At 37.6% G+C, this 13,693-nt stretch overlaps 1 protein-coding gene across 5 annotated transcripts in view; it reads right to left on the bottom strand.

The window, feature by feature from the left end:
* The window catches only part of LOC110092570 (probable caffeoyl-CoA O-methyltransferase 1), a 120,571-nt gene that overhangs the window by 18,174 nt on the left and 88,704 nt on the right, over positions 1 to 13,693 (bottom strand). For all 5 annotated transcript variants that reach the window (XR_002302598.2, XM_020817177.2, XM_028696823.1 and 2 more), the window contains one exon: positions 10,754 to 10,821. Coding sequence is in view for 4 of the 5 variants with exons in the window: in XM_020817177.2 (XP_020672836.1) it covers positions 10,754 to 10,821 (68 nt within the window). In the remaining variant the exon portion in view is untranslated. The remainder of the gene's footprint in view (positions 1 to 10,753; positions 10,822 to 13,693) is intronic.

The following is a 13,693-nucleotide window of genomic DNA, read 5'->3' as shown; positions in this document are numbered from 1 at the left end:
TCAAAGATAAATACAAGATGAAAATATTATCTTAAACAAATATTTTCACTTTTATCCCCCCTAGTATTGTTCCTTTTTTTCATCTTATTTTTCTCTAAAACCAGGCACTATTACTCTGCCAGTTATGTTATTCGAGATAGAGAAAAGACAGTAGCCTCCTATATTAAACCATCTCATTGGTTCTAGCCTCTACGACAGTCATGAATTTCCTCCTGTGAAAGCCACCAAATTCCAACTATCATCTTCGGGGTTTCAATGCTCATTGTCTAGTACCCAACAAAAAAATTTCTCAATGTGACACTAACCAAGGTAACTAAGAACCTCCAATCACTCACCAGCCATCCCTCTAGTCTCCTCTACAATTGGATGAAAGATAGAGAAGAGTTAGAGGTGCATTTCAACACCATATAAACATCTCCTTATACAATATTTGGAAGTTGCAGATAACAAGCTTGTATATTTTAATAAATGGCATCAGAAAGTAGGTCACATATTTGTAAAGGTTAGGTAAAGTTTTAAAAAAAATGCATGAAAAAAAAATACAAGTGGAGCAAGGAATGCTTATTGGAACGTTTTTGAACCGGCAGCGAAAGAGACTTATATGAGCAGTTCTTTGCACGTGCAAGACGGATCAGTGCCAGATTATCATGAGTATTTGAGCACTTGGCCAGTCAAGTGGAGCAACTATCGGAGACTATTTTGGAGGATAATTTCATGAATGGACTCAAAGCACAAATGACAAGGAAAAGGGACACGGATGCACAGGTGGTCTTAAGTAGCGTACACGCGAGGTGTTAAGTCAAAAGACTAGTAAGTGCCCTGAGAATATGTCATACACCCCGTGAATATTTGTCTTAAAAAAAAACTAAATAGTGTACTGTTACATGTCACGGTTTATACGACCCCTCATTAAATGCACGTGAAATGCCAAATCACCAAAAGGTGTCGCCTATGAGCCTCAATTGTACAATGCATGCATACCAAAGACATACAAACGCATTATATACATACATCAAGTGGCATATGTGTATATCGACAATCAAACGAGAGCACTAAGTAACATGCACACATACCATTAATCATGCAAGCCCCTTTGTATATACGCCAATAATCATATTATTATGCAAGTGCAATGAGATTCATGCGAATGTGTCACACAAACGCACTAAATAAAATGTGCTAGAGCATTGCACGAGTGTATCATAAAAATGCAAGTGCATTTTATACACATGCTTAACAACAGGCATATGCATATGCAAGCATGCAAATATACAAATACACTTACAAATTTGTATGTGGACATACATATACATCATACACACCAATTGTGTTGCTTACATACACACCATGCAACGTGCAAAATGTATTATGCAACGCACATCATTCAATATACAAATGCATTATGCATCGTATAGTTCATTGTACCAACATATGAACATATTATATGTTGCGCAAATGCATTAAGTAGCCACACTGTTGACCCCTATACCTCAAACCACACGAGAAATGACCCAAACTGATGAATAAAGCGATATGAACCTTGGCGTCACACGTCACTTGAAGGGTCAAACAACCTCCGATTGCCAAACGGACGGCGTCGTTGCGATCAGGATGACGAATTCTGCTAGGTCAAGACCCCTCGCAATCGAACCAGATGAGATCGATCAAAAGGGATGGCCGACACCCGAAATTAAAGCGCGAGGCTGATCAAACGACGTCGGATCGACAAATAAACTTCATCATTGCATCCGGAATGTTGTGAACCTCTAAAAACTACTTTTTTTTGTTCAATTTGGATCATCAAGATTGTGGCACGAATCTCGAGGCAAAGCACGAATTTTAAGAAAAGTTCACTCGGCTCTACCCAAATGATGTCCGATCGTGAAACGGACTACGTCGTTGTGTTCGAACATCGATAATACCCTAAATGCACTGCCAAATTGAGGTTGTGAAAGCAAATCGAGGCGGCCCTTGTAAAAAATTTCCCTCTGCATCGCCCAAACGAAGTCCGATCGCGAAATGGACTGCGTCGTTGTGTTCGGAACACCGACAATAGCCTAAATGCACTATCAATTTGTTTAATTGAGGTTGTGCACGCAAATCGAGGCGATCCCATATAAAAATTATCCTTGTCATTGCTCCAACGACGTCCCATTGTAAAACGGACTGCGTCGTTGTGTTCGGAACACTGAAAATACCCTAGATGCACTATCAAATTGTTCTTTTGAGGTTGTGCACGCAAATCGAGGTGGGCCCTTATAAAAATTATCCTCAACATTGCTCAAACGACGTCCGATCGTGAAATGGACCACGTCGTTGTGTTCGGAACATCGGCAATACCCTTAATGTACTATCAATTTGTCTAATTTCGACGTTCGGCGAAATCGACACGTAAAACGATGCATGAAACGAGAAGAAATGCACGCAAATCAAGATAATTTTGGACTGATTAGGATGCTGTTGCTATTCAGAATTAATGCATAGTGACAGAGCACCGATATAGTTATCCAGTTTTTTTAAAAAAATTAGCAGAGGTCACAAGCTTCGTTTTAACGACAGATTCTTTCCTTAAAGCCAAACGAAGGAAAGAGTCTTGATACTTCCATCCCGCTTGCTTTCCTGCGGTTACGAACTAAACCAAAACCTTCCCTTATTTCACGCACTGATTCGCCTACAGAGAGCCAGCCGTCCCTTACAAGGGCCGAATACCTGTTCTATACAACAGAACTTAATCTCTTCCTCTTCACGTCAAACTTCCGCCACTAGTCTTACCTCCTCTCTGTTGGATTCCCAAAAAAAAAATAAAACCACCTGTAGCCGTCCAAGACGTCACCTGAACCAGCTCCCAAGCTCTGACGGACTTAGAACGGTAAATACAGGGATGAGTTCAATGGAAGAATAATATGGTTTCAATGCTTAGCTTCTTTTCATCTCATCCTAAAATTTTTTTTTTAATCTGCCTTTGTTCTCCGAGAGCTTTCTCCAGTAGGAGATGAACATACTTTTTCTTTTTTTGTTGATTGCATTTACCTTGATTTGAGATCTGCTTCCTTTGATTATCACGGAAAGAAAGGTTTGAGAATGAGAATCTGGACCTCGCGAGCAGCCCTTCCCATCTCAAATTTTGGCCCATTAAACCTGTACCTAAGCAGCCCGTTTGCTGAGTTTTTTTTTTTTTTTCAGCCCAAAAAAAAGGACCCTTTGCTGATTTTTTCAGCCCAAACGCCAACTTTACTGCACTGATTCAACCCATTGTTTAAACCCAAACAGCAGTCCATTACATCTTCAAACAACAGTCCAGAAACTTTAAATCCCAACAATCCAGTCCACTACATAACTCCTCTACATCACCTACAGCAGCCCATTACATAAACATTCTAAATCTGCTACATTCAGCCCACAAACCAAAACCAATTCAGTCCACTAGAGCAGCCCACCTCTGCTTAAAACAGCCCTCATCTCTCAAACAGCAAACTGCATACTAATATAGCCGATCCAAATCTGAATTCAGCATTCAGCCCACTCATCTCACCACTCAAAGCACACAACAATTCCACATCTACTCCAAAACAGCCCATTTATGCTCCTGATTTCAGCCCAAAACTGCTCTAAAACAGCCCTCTATCAGCCTATTTCCCCTCCTTCAAAGGCCTAAGCTCTGTAGTAGAAACTTTCTTCAAAACAGCTCAATGCAACCTCTCCAAAATACACTTGAAACCAACATACCTACAGGGTCCAAACAGCAACCCAAACTCTACCAAATTCAGCGCATGAATAAAAAAAAAAATCTGTTGAATCTCTTTGGCCCAAAGTGTCTAAACAGCAAGCGTCATTCTTCAATATTAGCTAATATTATTGAGTTATTTTTTTTTTATTCAGTGTTAAATTAGTGCTCTTTTCCTTAGTCTAACATTGTAAATTTTTTTTCTCTCTGCATTACTTTTTATGCTGTATTATTATCATTGCTGGAAGTGTCTATGCATATATTTGTATATATAAACAAAAAGAGAAGAGAAAGAGAAAAAAAAGTTTTCAAAAAAGAAAATAGATGTGAAAAAAAAAAGAAAAAAAAAGAAAGAAAAATAAAGAAAAGAGAAAAAAAAGTGTTTGCCTCAATTTTCGTGCCCTCCTACCTCGATGTACGTGCCGAGCCGGCAAACCGCCCATACACGCTTTTCTCTAGCGTGGTGGGAAGGGAACCCGGCGCAACACCTACGACGAGGTAAGTTAGCGACCCTTGCTTCCAAAGTCCTGTTCCCGACGTGCGTGTCGAGCCGGCAAACCGCCTATACACGTTTTTCTCTAGCGTGGTGGGATGGGAACCCGGTGCGACGCCTACGGCGAAATGGAGATATTCATAAGTACCCGCTCGCGGAGAAATGACTGTATTTTCTTGCAACAGGTACCGGAGATCCATACACGCCTTTCTCTGTCGTGGCGGGGTTGAAGATTTCACGACCGCGGTGTCCTCGTACGAGGGCACCTACCAAACACGCTTTTCTCTAGCGTGGCGGGAGGCCCAGTTTTCCTTATTCCCCTAAACGGGGGAGACGCCGGGAGGCTACCAAAATTTTCAGTGAATCGGGGACCTGACTTCGACAAGTTTTGGACAACTTGAACTTGAGCTTGAACTCTAATTTGAACAAATCAAAAGACTTTAACTCAAATTGAACAATAATCAAAGTTGCAAGCATTGAATCCTAACTTAAATGAACTTGGATAGAATAAAATCATAATGAACTGCATAGAAGACTTGTGAACCTGAACTGAATAAGACTCAAATGAATTTGAGCTTGAACTCAGTGACAGTGAACTGGATGTACATATTGGACCACAGGGGACTTGAACTCGCATTGAGATGAGCAAAGACTTGAACATTTAAAACTCAAGCCAAAACTTGATCTGGACCAAAGGAGGCTTGGACTTGATTTGAACATTAAATGAACAGAACTTGAAAAGATTAATGAGAACTTGAGCTAAAATCCTAACATTTGAAAATTGAGTTCATGAATTATAAGAATGATAAAATCAAAAGGAAATGAACAAATAAGCAATGAATATGAATTACAAGCTTTGGCATGGAGTTTCATTTTGAAGAACAATAATTTCCTTGTGATGATCACCTTGTTTAGAATGATAATATTGAAGATTTTAGTATCAAGTACACCATATAAATTGCAAATTGCTTTTAAAATAAAGAACTTGTAAGTATCATTTGTTTGCAAGTGGCAAGAAGAGCTTGAAAGACATGGCTTGACCTCAAAGCCATGACATAGAGACTTTTTGGGGTCATGATAATTGACTTGTAATATTAGACACGACTTATTCCCAAGCAACAATTAGTAAGAATTGTAATAAAAGGGGGCAATGTGCTTACAAGCAATATTACGAAACTACAAGAAACTTGTAATGAACAAGTCATCCAACATGAGCTTGCAAGTCAACATACCAAACTCTTGCAAGTACAAATGATAATGGAATTCATGCAATGGATTGACTTGAGAAAGTTGCAATGACTACAAAGATACATGATTGATATGATAATATCTTTATTGTCAATACCATCACCTAAACAAGCAAATGGGATCTTGTAAATAATGAATGATTGAAAAGCATATGCAGTTTGATTGTGAGCACATGATGGTGAGCAAATTTATCATGCAGCTACAAGCTATTTCTAAAAGCAATGCAAGACGCGTGAAATAAACAAATATGAAGAATGCAATAGCATCTTCATAGGCGGTGCCATTATGCAAATCAGTAAGTGGAAAGTAAAATCCCAATGTGTATGAATAGTGGATAATGAGCTATAAATTGGCTCGCATATTTCAATCCAACAAGTTACAAATGATTTGTAGATGTTACGAAGGAGGGATTCTCTATGAATACATCAACATGCTTATGAGTAGAATGCAGAGATGTGTGACAAAAGCAATGACACTCTAATCAGTATGCTCATAATCAAAAACATGAAGCTTCCAGTAAGCATTAGACATACTAATTTCCATCGAAATGCAAATGCCATCGAATAATGCGAGAAGATGCACCTATCTTCTATAACCAAGGGGGATTCAACATGCATTGAATTGAAGGACATGACCTCTTTGAATAATTCAAAAAGGATATAGCTCTCATGCAATTAATATCGTTCAGCCGCAGACAAACACACCAGTCCCCAACTAGCAGAAGCAGAGAATATATAGCAAATACAAATTTTCAAAGACCTATTCTACATTCAACATGCTGTTTGCGTGCAAATGTGAAAGAATCGCAATAGATAAAAGCATCTATAATCTACAACGCCACGCCACCGGATCTGCAACATTCGTACAAGCAGACAGAAGGGGTCCACAAGTTACAACGCCACGCCACCGGATCCGCAACATCCACGCAAGCAGACAGAAGGTTTCTACAAGTACCTTCAAATTTCCCCCACACGTGCACCGTAGTTTGTATACACATAGGTACACTAAAATGGATAAAAGCAATTATAAAACCCGCATGGGCCCCGGCGAGTGTGTTATTGGTATACACATGACGTCTAGGGATGCTGCGCGGGTCAATAAAGTTGAACCCGATCCTCCTAAGCAGGTAAATAGGAGTCGACAAGGTTCAACAGATAATTACAAAATATCCCCCAAACACCGGCATGGGCCCCGGCGAGCATGTTGTAGAAATACATGGGGTGTCTAGGGATGCTGCGCGGGTCAATAAGTGAATTCAAGTTCGAGCCCGATCCTCCTATGCAGGCCAACGGGAGTTGACAAGGCTCGAACTCTTAAATAAATATCCGGTCGTGAGGTCGACTGAGATATTTATTTTGTACATTCATATTAGGCCTTCAGCCATGGGTTGCTTCGTCCAAGGGGACCTTGTAGACTTGGGGTGAATGTTTGTCTAAGGAGAACAAATTTGGATCCACCTTAACTTACAGAGGATTTTGTGCCCTATCGATCATATCCTATTGATTCATATCTCAAGGATTTGATGCCAATAAGGAGAGTATCAGCGCTGGTCATAATCGGTATTTCGTGGTGCCATTTGGCGGCAAAACCACTTGGTTCAGAGGGCCCCGGGTCGTCATAACCGTTTATCCTGCGGTTTCATTTGACGGCAAACTCGTCGGTTAGAGGACACGTACCACGTCCTTACTGGCAGGAGATTGTTTGAGAATGGATCCTAGTGATATTTTCGACTAGACATTAGCTCTTTGTGAGCTGAAGTAAATTTTGATTTGTTCACCCAGACAAATTATTGCGGAGGGTGGATGGATTTTTGCTTTAAGTGCTTTATGGTTGAATTTTGATTTTAAATATCTTTGGGTTTTGGTAATTTGGGATTTGCGAAGTTTCGGATTTGTGGGTATTTGAGTAGAGCTTGCAAGTATTTTGAAAGTATTTGTGAACCCCTCCGGTTGAGATTTACATTCAACACAGCCATCATCGAGGTGTATGGGGTCATTTCTATTTGTAGCTTGAACCTTGTCGACCCTATTAACTTGCCGATAGGGGATCGGGTTTCGTAGGCTTCATGTTTTTGTTAGTGAATTCTTTTGATTATAGGTCTTACCGACAAGGATCCTTCTGTCAGGTTGGGTCGACTACCTCCTCTGACTAAGTAGACCAGGGACCACGATGGCCCGGGACGACGGAACCATGGGATCTTGATCGAGCCTATCATCCATTCCCCCACCAACCGCTTTAAGTGCAAGATGGTGCAATTTTCAATTTTAAATACCAAATCCTCAAATATCTCAACCCAAGTGCCCAAACTTTCTAATTTTTCAAATCCAAACCCGTGCTGCTACTATATGTCTGATACCACGTATCTATGGATACAATGTATCTGATTGATGACTAGCCTTAATCGAAAGTTTTCTCTCGTTATCGGGAGGGGTAATTAACTATAAGGGCTTGCGCTTATAGGAAACAGAACTCAGATCATAAAGTCCTCATAAAATGAGGGCGAAATCTCTGGGTAGTGTATTATCTACAAACTCATCTACCTTCCAAAATTTACCCCGGAACTTAATCCGTTAAAACTCCCTTGCCCAAAAAGAAAGCAACAATGTGCGGCGGGGAGGCCGGGGCTGAATTTTCGGAGCCCACACACACAAAATCAAGCAAACATACATTATGCAAGTACACTAAAAAACATGCATTTGCATGGGCCCGGAAGAGCATGACAAGTGTATGCACGTAACGTCTGAGGATTCTGTGCTGACTAATAAAAATAATAAATTAGTTTTAAATGTACTATGAAAAGTATACAAACATATCGTACAAATACGCTAACATGTATAATGTCATTCAAGATGATTTTCAAAATATCCGTATGAGCTCCGACAAGTACATTATGCTCCTAAACCCTTGCCTAAGAATGTTGTTCAGGTCAAAAGAAAACTTAAGTTTAAGTCTGATCCTCCTCTTTGAGTGGACTGGAGCTGGCGAATAAAACCAAAGAACAAATACATAATCATAATGTCGACCGGAGTATTTGATTTTATACATTCATATTAGGCTGCCAAGGCTTTTTATAAAAAAAAATTCACCACCAAAATACAAACTCTCCAAACTTGCGTTGTTGAACTAATTAAAGTATTTAATTTTATATGTTCATATTAGTCCTTCAATATTTTTCGTGAAGAAAATTCATATATTATAATACATACACTCAATTCTGAAATTTATACAACACCAAAAATTAGGAGTTGAACACAATCCTCTATTGGCAAGCAAATAGAGTCAACAAAGTTTAAATAATAAAAGAAATTTACTTATATTCCCCGATGATGGTCGTGTTAACAGAAAATCTCACTAGAGGGGTCCCTACCTTTCAAAATACAAAAACCCCAACGCAAAATAAAAATATATTTAAAGTGACAATAAAGTCACCACGATAATGGCCATGTTGACAGAAAATTTCAACCGGAGTGGACCCAAACTTTCAAATTACTCAAACCACAATGCAAAATACAAATATATTCAAAGTGACAACAAAGTATCCCGATGATGGCCGAGTTGAAAGTTAATATATATCAGATTAATTTCTTTCTTTTAAATGCAACTACGAGAATCTGATTTTAGTTCAAAACTCAAAAATCACAAAAATTGGAGATATTCAAGATGAAATAAATCACCTAATAAGTTGAATCAAAAATTCATCCACCGTCCAAAACGATTTCTCAAGATGGATAAATTTAAAAATTACTTCATCTCACAAATAGCGAATATCTAATCAAGAATATTACTATAATTCATTCTTAAACCATTTCTTGTCAGTAAGGACGTTGGGACGAGGCACGTGTCCTCTAATTGGTGGTTTTAATGCCAAATGATATCACAGGTAAAAGGTTATAACCAGGGCCATCTGATCGGGTGGTTTTGCCGTCAAATGGTACAACTACATTACTATCATGGCTAAAGTATGTATATTCCCAATGGTTCTAAATACTTTGACTAATGAATTTAAAAGGTATAATTGATAGGGCATAAATTCTTTTGTTTAGCTAAGATGGACTCAAATATGTACTTTTAAACAAACATTCACCCTAAGTCTGGGTACCCTTGTATGATGCAATCCATAACTGGCAACAAGGACCCTTCAGTCAGATTGGATCGACTATCTCCTTTGACTAAGTAGGCTAAGGACTATGACAACATGGACTGATAGAATTATAGGATCTTGATTGGGCCCATCATCATTCCCCCATTACCCACTCTAAGTGTAAGGTAATAAATTTCAAATCTCAAAAAAATATTAAATCTAGTTTTAAATTCCTAATGTTGCTACCACTATAAATTGGATACTACATATATATTCAAAGACTAGTCTTAATCGAAAGTTCTTGCTTGTTATTGGCAGGAGTAATTAACTATAGGGGCATACAACTATAGGAAACCAGAACATATCATAAATTTCTCGCAAAATGAGTGTAAAATCTCTGGATAGTGTCTTATCTAAAATGCAATCTGCATTATGAAAGTTTACTCCGGAACTAAACTCTCTAAAACTGTTCTCACCGACAAAATAAGGCTTGGACTGGCTAGGACAAAAATTTTCAGAGCCTACAGACATGCATAGAATTGAAAATTATGCCCTTGTTAAAAACCAAAGTAAATCAAATTGATTAATCTATTAAATTGTCAGATCAATAATAGAACTTAGAATAAAGGAAAAGAAGGAAACAATTCACTAAAAGATAGAAATCAAGCCACGTGCTTATGTATAGGGATATCCTCTCCCAATATTTCTTATAGTTATAAGATCCATTGAAATCCTACAACAATCAAATACATCAAACACTAGGACGGAACAAAAATTCCCAATGATAGAAGAATCTATAGAAGATCAATCGCAGGAATCACCAAAAACACCATGTTGCAATAGCCGCAATTCGTGATATATTCAAAACAAAAAAAGCTGTTGATCAATTGCAAATCCTAGTTGCAACAGAAGTCCATAAGTTAAGCATATCCAATAAGAAGCTACTAGGAAGAGGAGAAAAACAAGAATTGTGAAAAGGACCTGCGGCCATTAGAGAATTTTAGGAATAGTGGTAAGGAGCCGTGAATAGTTGTTGGAGAGTAGGAGAACACAGAACCAAAGAACAAAAAAAATTAAAATCAAGCTGATAATGTGTGGCAAGTATGATTACGGCAAAATCAAGCTTTCTTCGCTACAACATAATGAAAGCATTAATATAAAGTGCGAACCAGCCCAAATGAAATTTAAACTTTGAAACTTTGCTAACCTGCAAGATTCACCGTTTTGAATTAACTTCTCTAAAGTGTCCACTGCTAAGGCATGTTTTATTTCCACCTGAACATTCATGTCGTGATTAGAAAGAGTTTCTGAGACGATACAAATCAATTTAACGCATAACAACATCCAAAAAGTCAGTAATATTTAAATATAAAAGGAAATAATTTATCACAATGCATCACACAACTTTGACTCAGAGACGCTAAGAGGTTAAACTTAGGCAGAAAACCTATATTTCCATATAAATAAAGAGTAAACAACAAAATGTTAACCATTAATTGATTGTTTATGGTTTACCATCAACATTGTTAAAAAATCAATTATACCAGCAGTACACCAATATCAAACGATATTAAATATAACACTTCATTCAAAAATTCAGAAAAAACGGATCATGCCACCAGGGAAACTGATATACCATGAAAAGAGAGTATACTTGAAAACAAGGGTTAGAGTTATATAAAAGGTGTGAAACAATGCATGGCAATTATTTACGTCTTTGTCTTAAACAGAAGCAAAAAAAAAAGCTTGTACTGGAAAGATTATTGTTCATTGACGTGAATATTTGGTGTTCACCACTTCAGCCACATTGCTTACACTGAAATTTGTCAAAGAGCATTTTGAATATTAGGATAGCAGTGCTATTTCTTTTATTTTTAATTGAAATATATTCCAAATATTTGAGGCCACTAAGTGAGGGCTCCAAAAGTTCATTCCCAGCTCTTCCAAGTGATATTGGTTTTGAGTCAAATCTTAAGAAGGTATATTGGATTATACATAAGAAATTACCAAGAAATTTTGCCCTTATTTTGTGAGGAATTTAAGATATGATTCAAGATTTTTCATATGTGCAAGCCCTTCAAGTTGATTATCCCTCATGATGAAAAATAATTTTAAATTAGGTTAGACATTAGGAGCTAAGTTCTTAGCTTATAATAGCAACAATTTGATTTTAGATTGAGAAATTTGCCACATATAATTTAAAGTGAATGGTGGATCAAATGATAATGGATCAAATCAAGAAACTATAATTTCGTCATCCTGAGTTGTTGTATGCTATGGTTAACTTAATCAATAGAGATAATCGATCCAACTTGATAGAAGAATAGTTGTCAGTAACCATGAGTTGTGTCATCCAAATGAACCTTATAAGTTGGGTTGAATGTTTGCCCAAGTAGATAATTTTTAATCGATCATCGCTAATAGAGACCATTATGCCCTGTCATGTATGCTCCATAATCATTCAGGGTTAAGCCATAGAAGAATTTATGAGCCTTAGATTTGATCATAATTTAATGGTGCATTTTTTGGTTAACCACAAAGTTAGATGGCCCTGATTTTGTCTTGATTTTACTCAACACAGCATTCTCTAAACTTTAAGTTTAAGCATTTAGAATATTTAACGAAGCACATGCGAACAATTTAGTGTAACTTTTAGAGGATGTTCATGCTTTTCATGGCACTTCAATGACTTTTAAAGCAATGTATTTAAGTTAAAGATTACCTCACAAAGTATGTGCAAAACTTGAAATTATCTGAATTTGATTAATTGTGTGAATATTATATCATTAAGGTGCCCGCAATTATTTATTTTGGCTTTAAAATATCACATTCTATCCACTTGTAAGAAGATGTTACATATTCAATTGTTAATTTACAAGTAAAATTTTTTATCTATTTCAAAATGTCATAATTTTGCCCACCTATGGCTTGTATTTTTCTTTAATAGGCTTCCTGAAGCATTAGCTTTCCACCTATATAGAAGAGAGGCCCATAATTCATCATCACCATTCAAACTCATATTCAATCCATACTTCTTAAGATTCTAGAAATAATAAGGAAGTTATATTCATACTTTCAAGTTCATTATAAATCCCCAGTAAATCTTATTCAATTTCTATTTTATTCCTTGATATTAATCTTAATCATTATCTTTTTTTTTTATTTTGCCCCTTTTTTATTGTTATGCTGCAATTTGTGTCCAAATGAGCGAATTTAATTCTATTTTATTCAAGTCCTGTCGGTCTAAATTTTTACAAATAGTCCAACATCATCCACAAGGATAAAAAGGGAATGATGGGTATACCCTCTATGCCAAAAAAAAGGCATATATGAGTGGTGTAAATACCACGTTAGGGTCTTCTAGTACCACAATACCAAGAAAGCTGTGTATGGGTCTTCATACCTGCATAAAAATTTGTAACACAAGATTTTCCTACCGCAACAAGAAAAACTCGTGCATTGCAATCAGTGTGATGACCCATTAAATATTTGTGACACAAGATTTTCCTCTAAATTTCTGAGTTTGTTGTGTTCGCAACTTCATGAATCTTTCATTGTCATGCAAAGATGATTCAAATCTAGCATAGCGAACTTGTTTGATAATATTTGCATTGCAATCAGTGTGATGACCCATTAATATCTCATTGAAATTTTGTGCTTTGATTGCCATCATATCCTTGCACTCTCCAATTAACCTTTGTTTGTGAATAGACACTATTCGTGAGGGTTGTACAACATGGTTTGTTTGTAAATGAATCATTGCATTATGAATTCTTCCCTCATATTGTTCTCTACATTCATTACGGACCCTCTTACATTATGAATGAGTCATTTGGTGGCATGAAATTTCATTATTGCTTGCTAATGAGTTGTGCTTGCAGGAGTTTGATATATCGGCTCATGTTTGTAAAACTTGCATATTCTAGTTCTCCTCGTAGTGCTTTCAACCTTCTATATATAGAATCGTTGGTTGACTGATATGAGCATGATGCGGGCCACCGCCGACGCCGACCGGCAGAGGGAGGGCCGGCTACCCCGCGGCGCGCAGAAGCAGCCGGAACGGGCGCCGCGCCGTTCGATCCGCCGAAGCAGGGATGCGGGAGGGTGACGCGGAGCGGGACGGGGCCGATCGGCTTTTTGGGGACCG

This window comes from Dendrobium catenatum, unplaced genomic scaffold (genome assembly GCF_001605985.2).
Source record: "Dendrobium catenatum unplaced genomic scaffold, ASM160598v2 fragScaff_scaffold_847, whole genome shotgun sequence".
In the NCBI taxonomy this organism is placed as follows: Eukaryota; Viridiplantae; Streptophyta; class Magnoliopsida; order Asparagales; family Orchidaceae; genus Dendrobium; species Dendrobium catenatum.
This window is presented reverse-complemented; position numbering and strand designations above follow the sequence as displayed.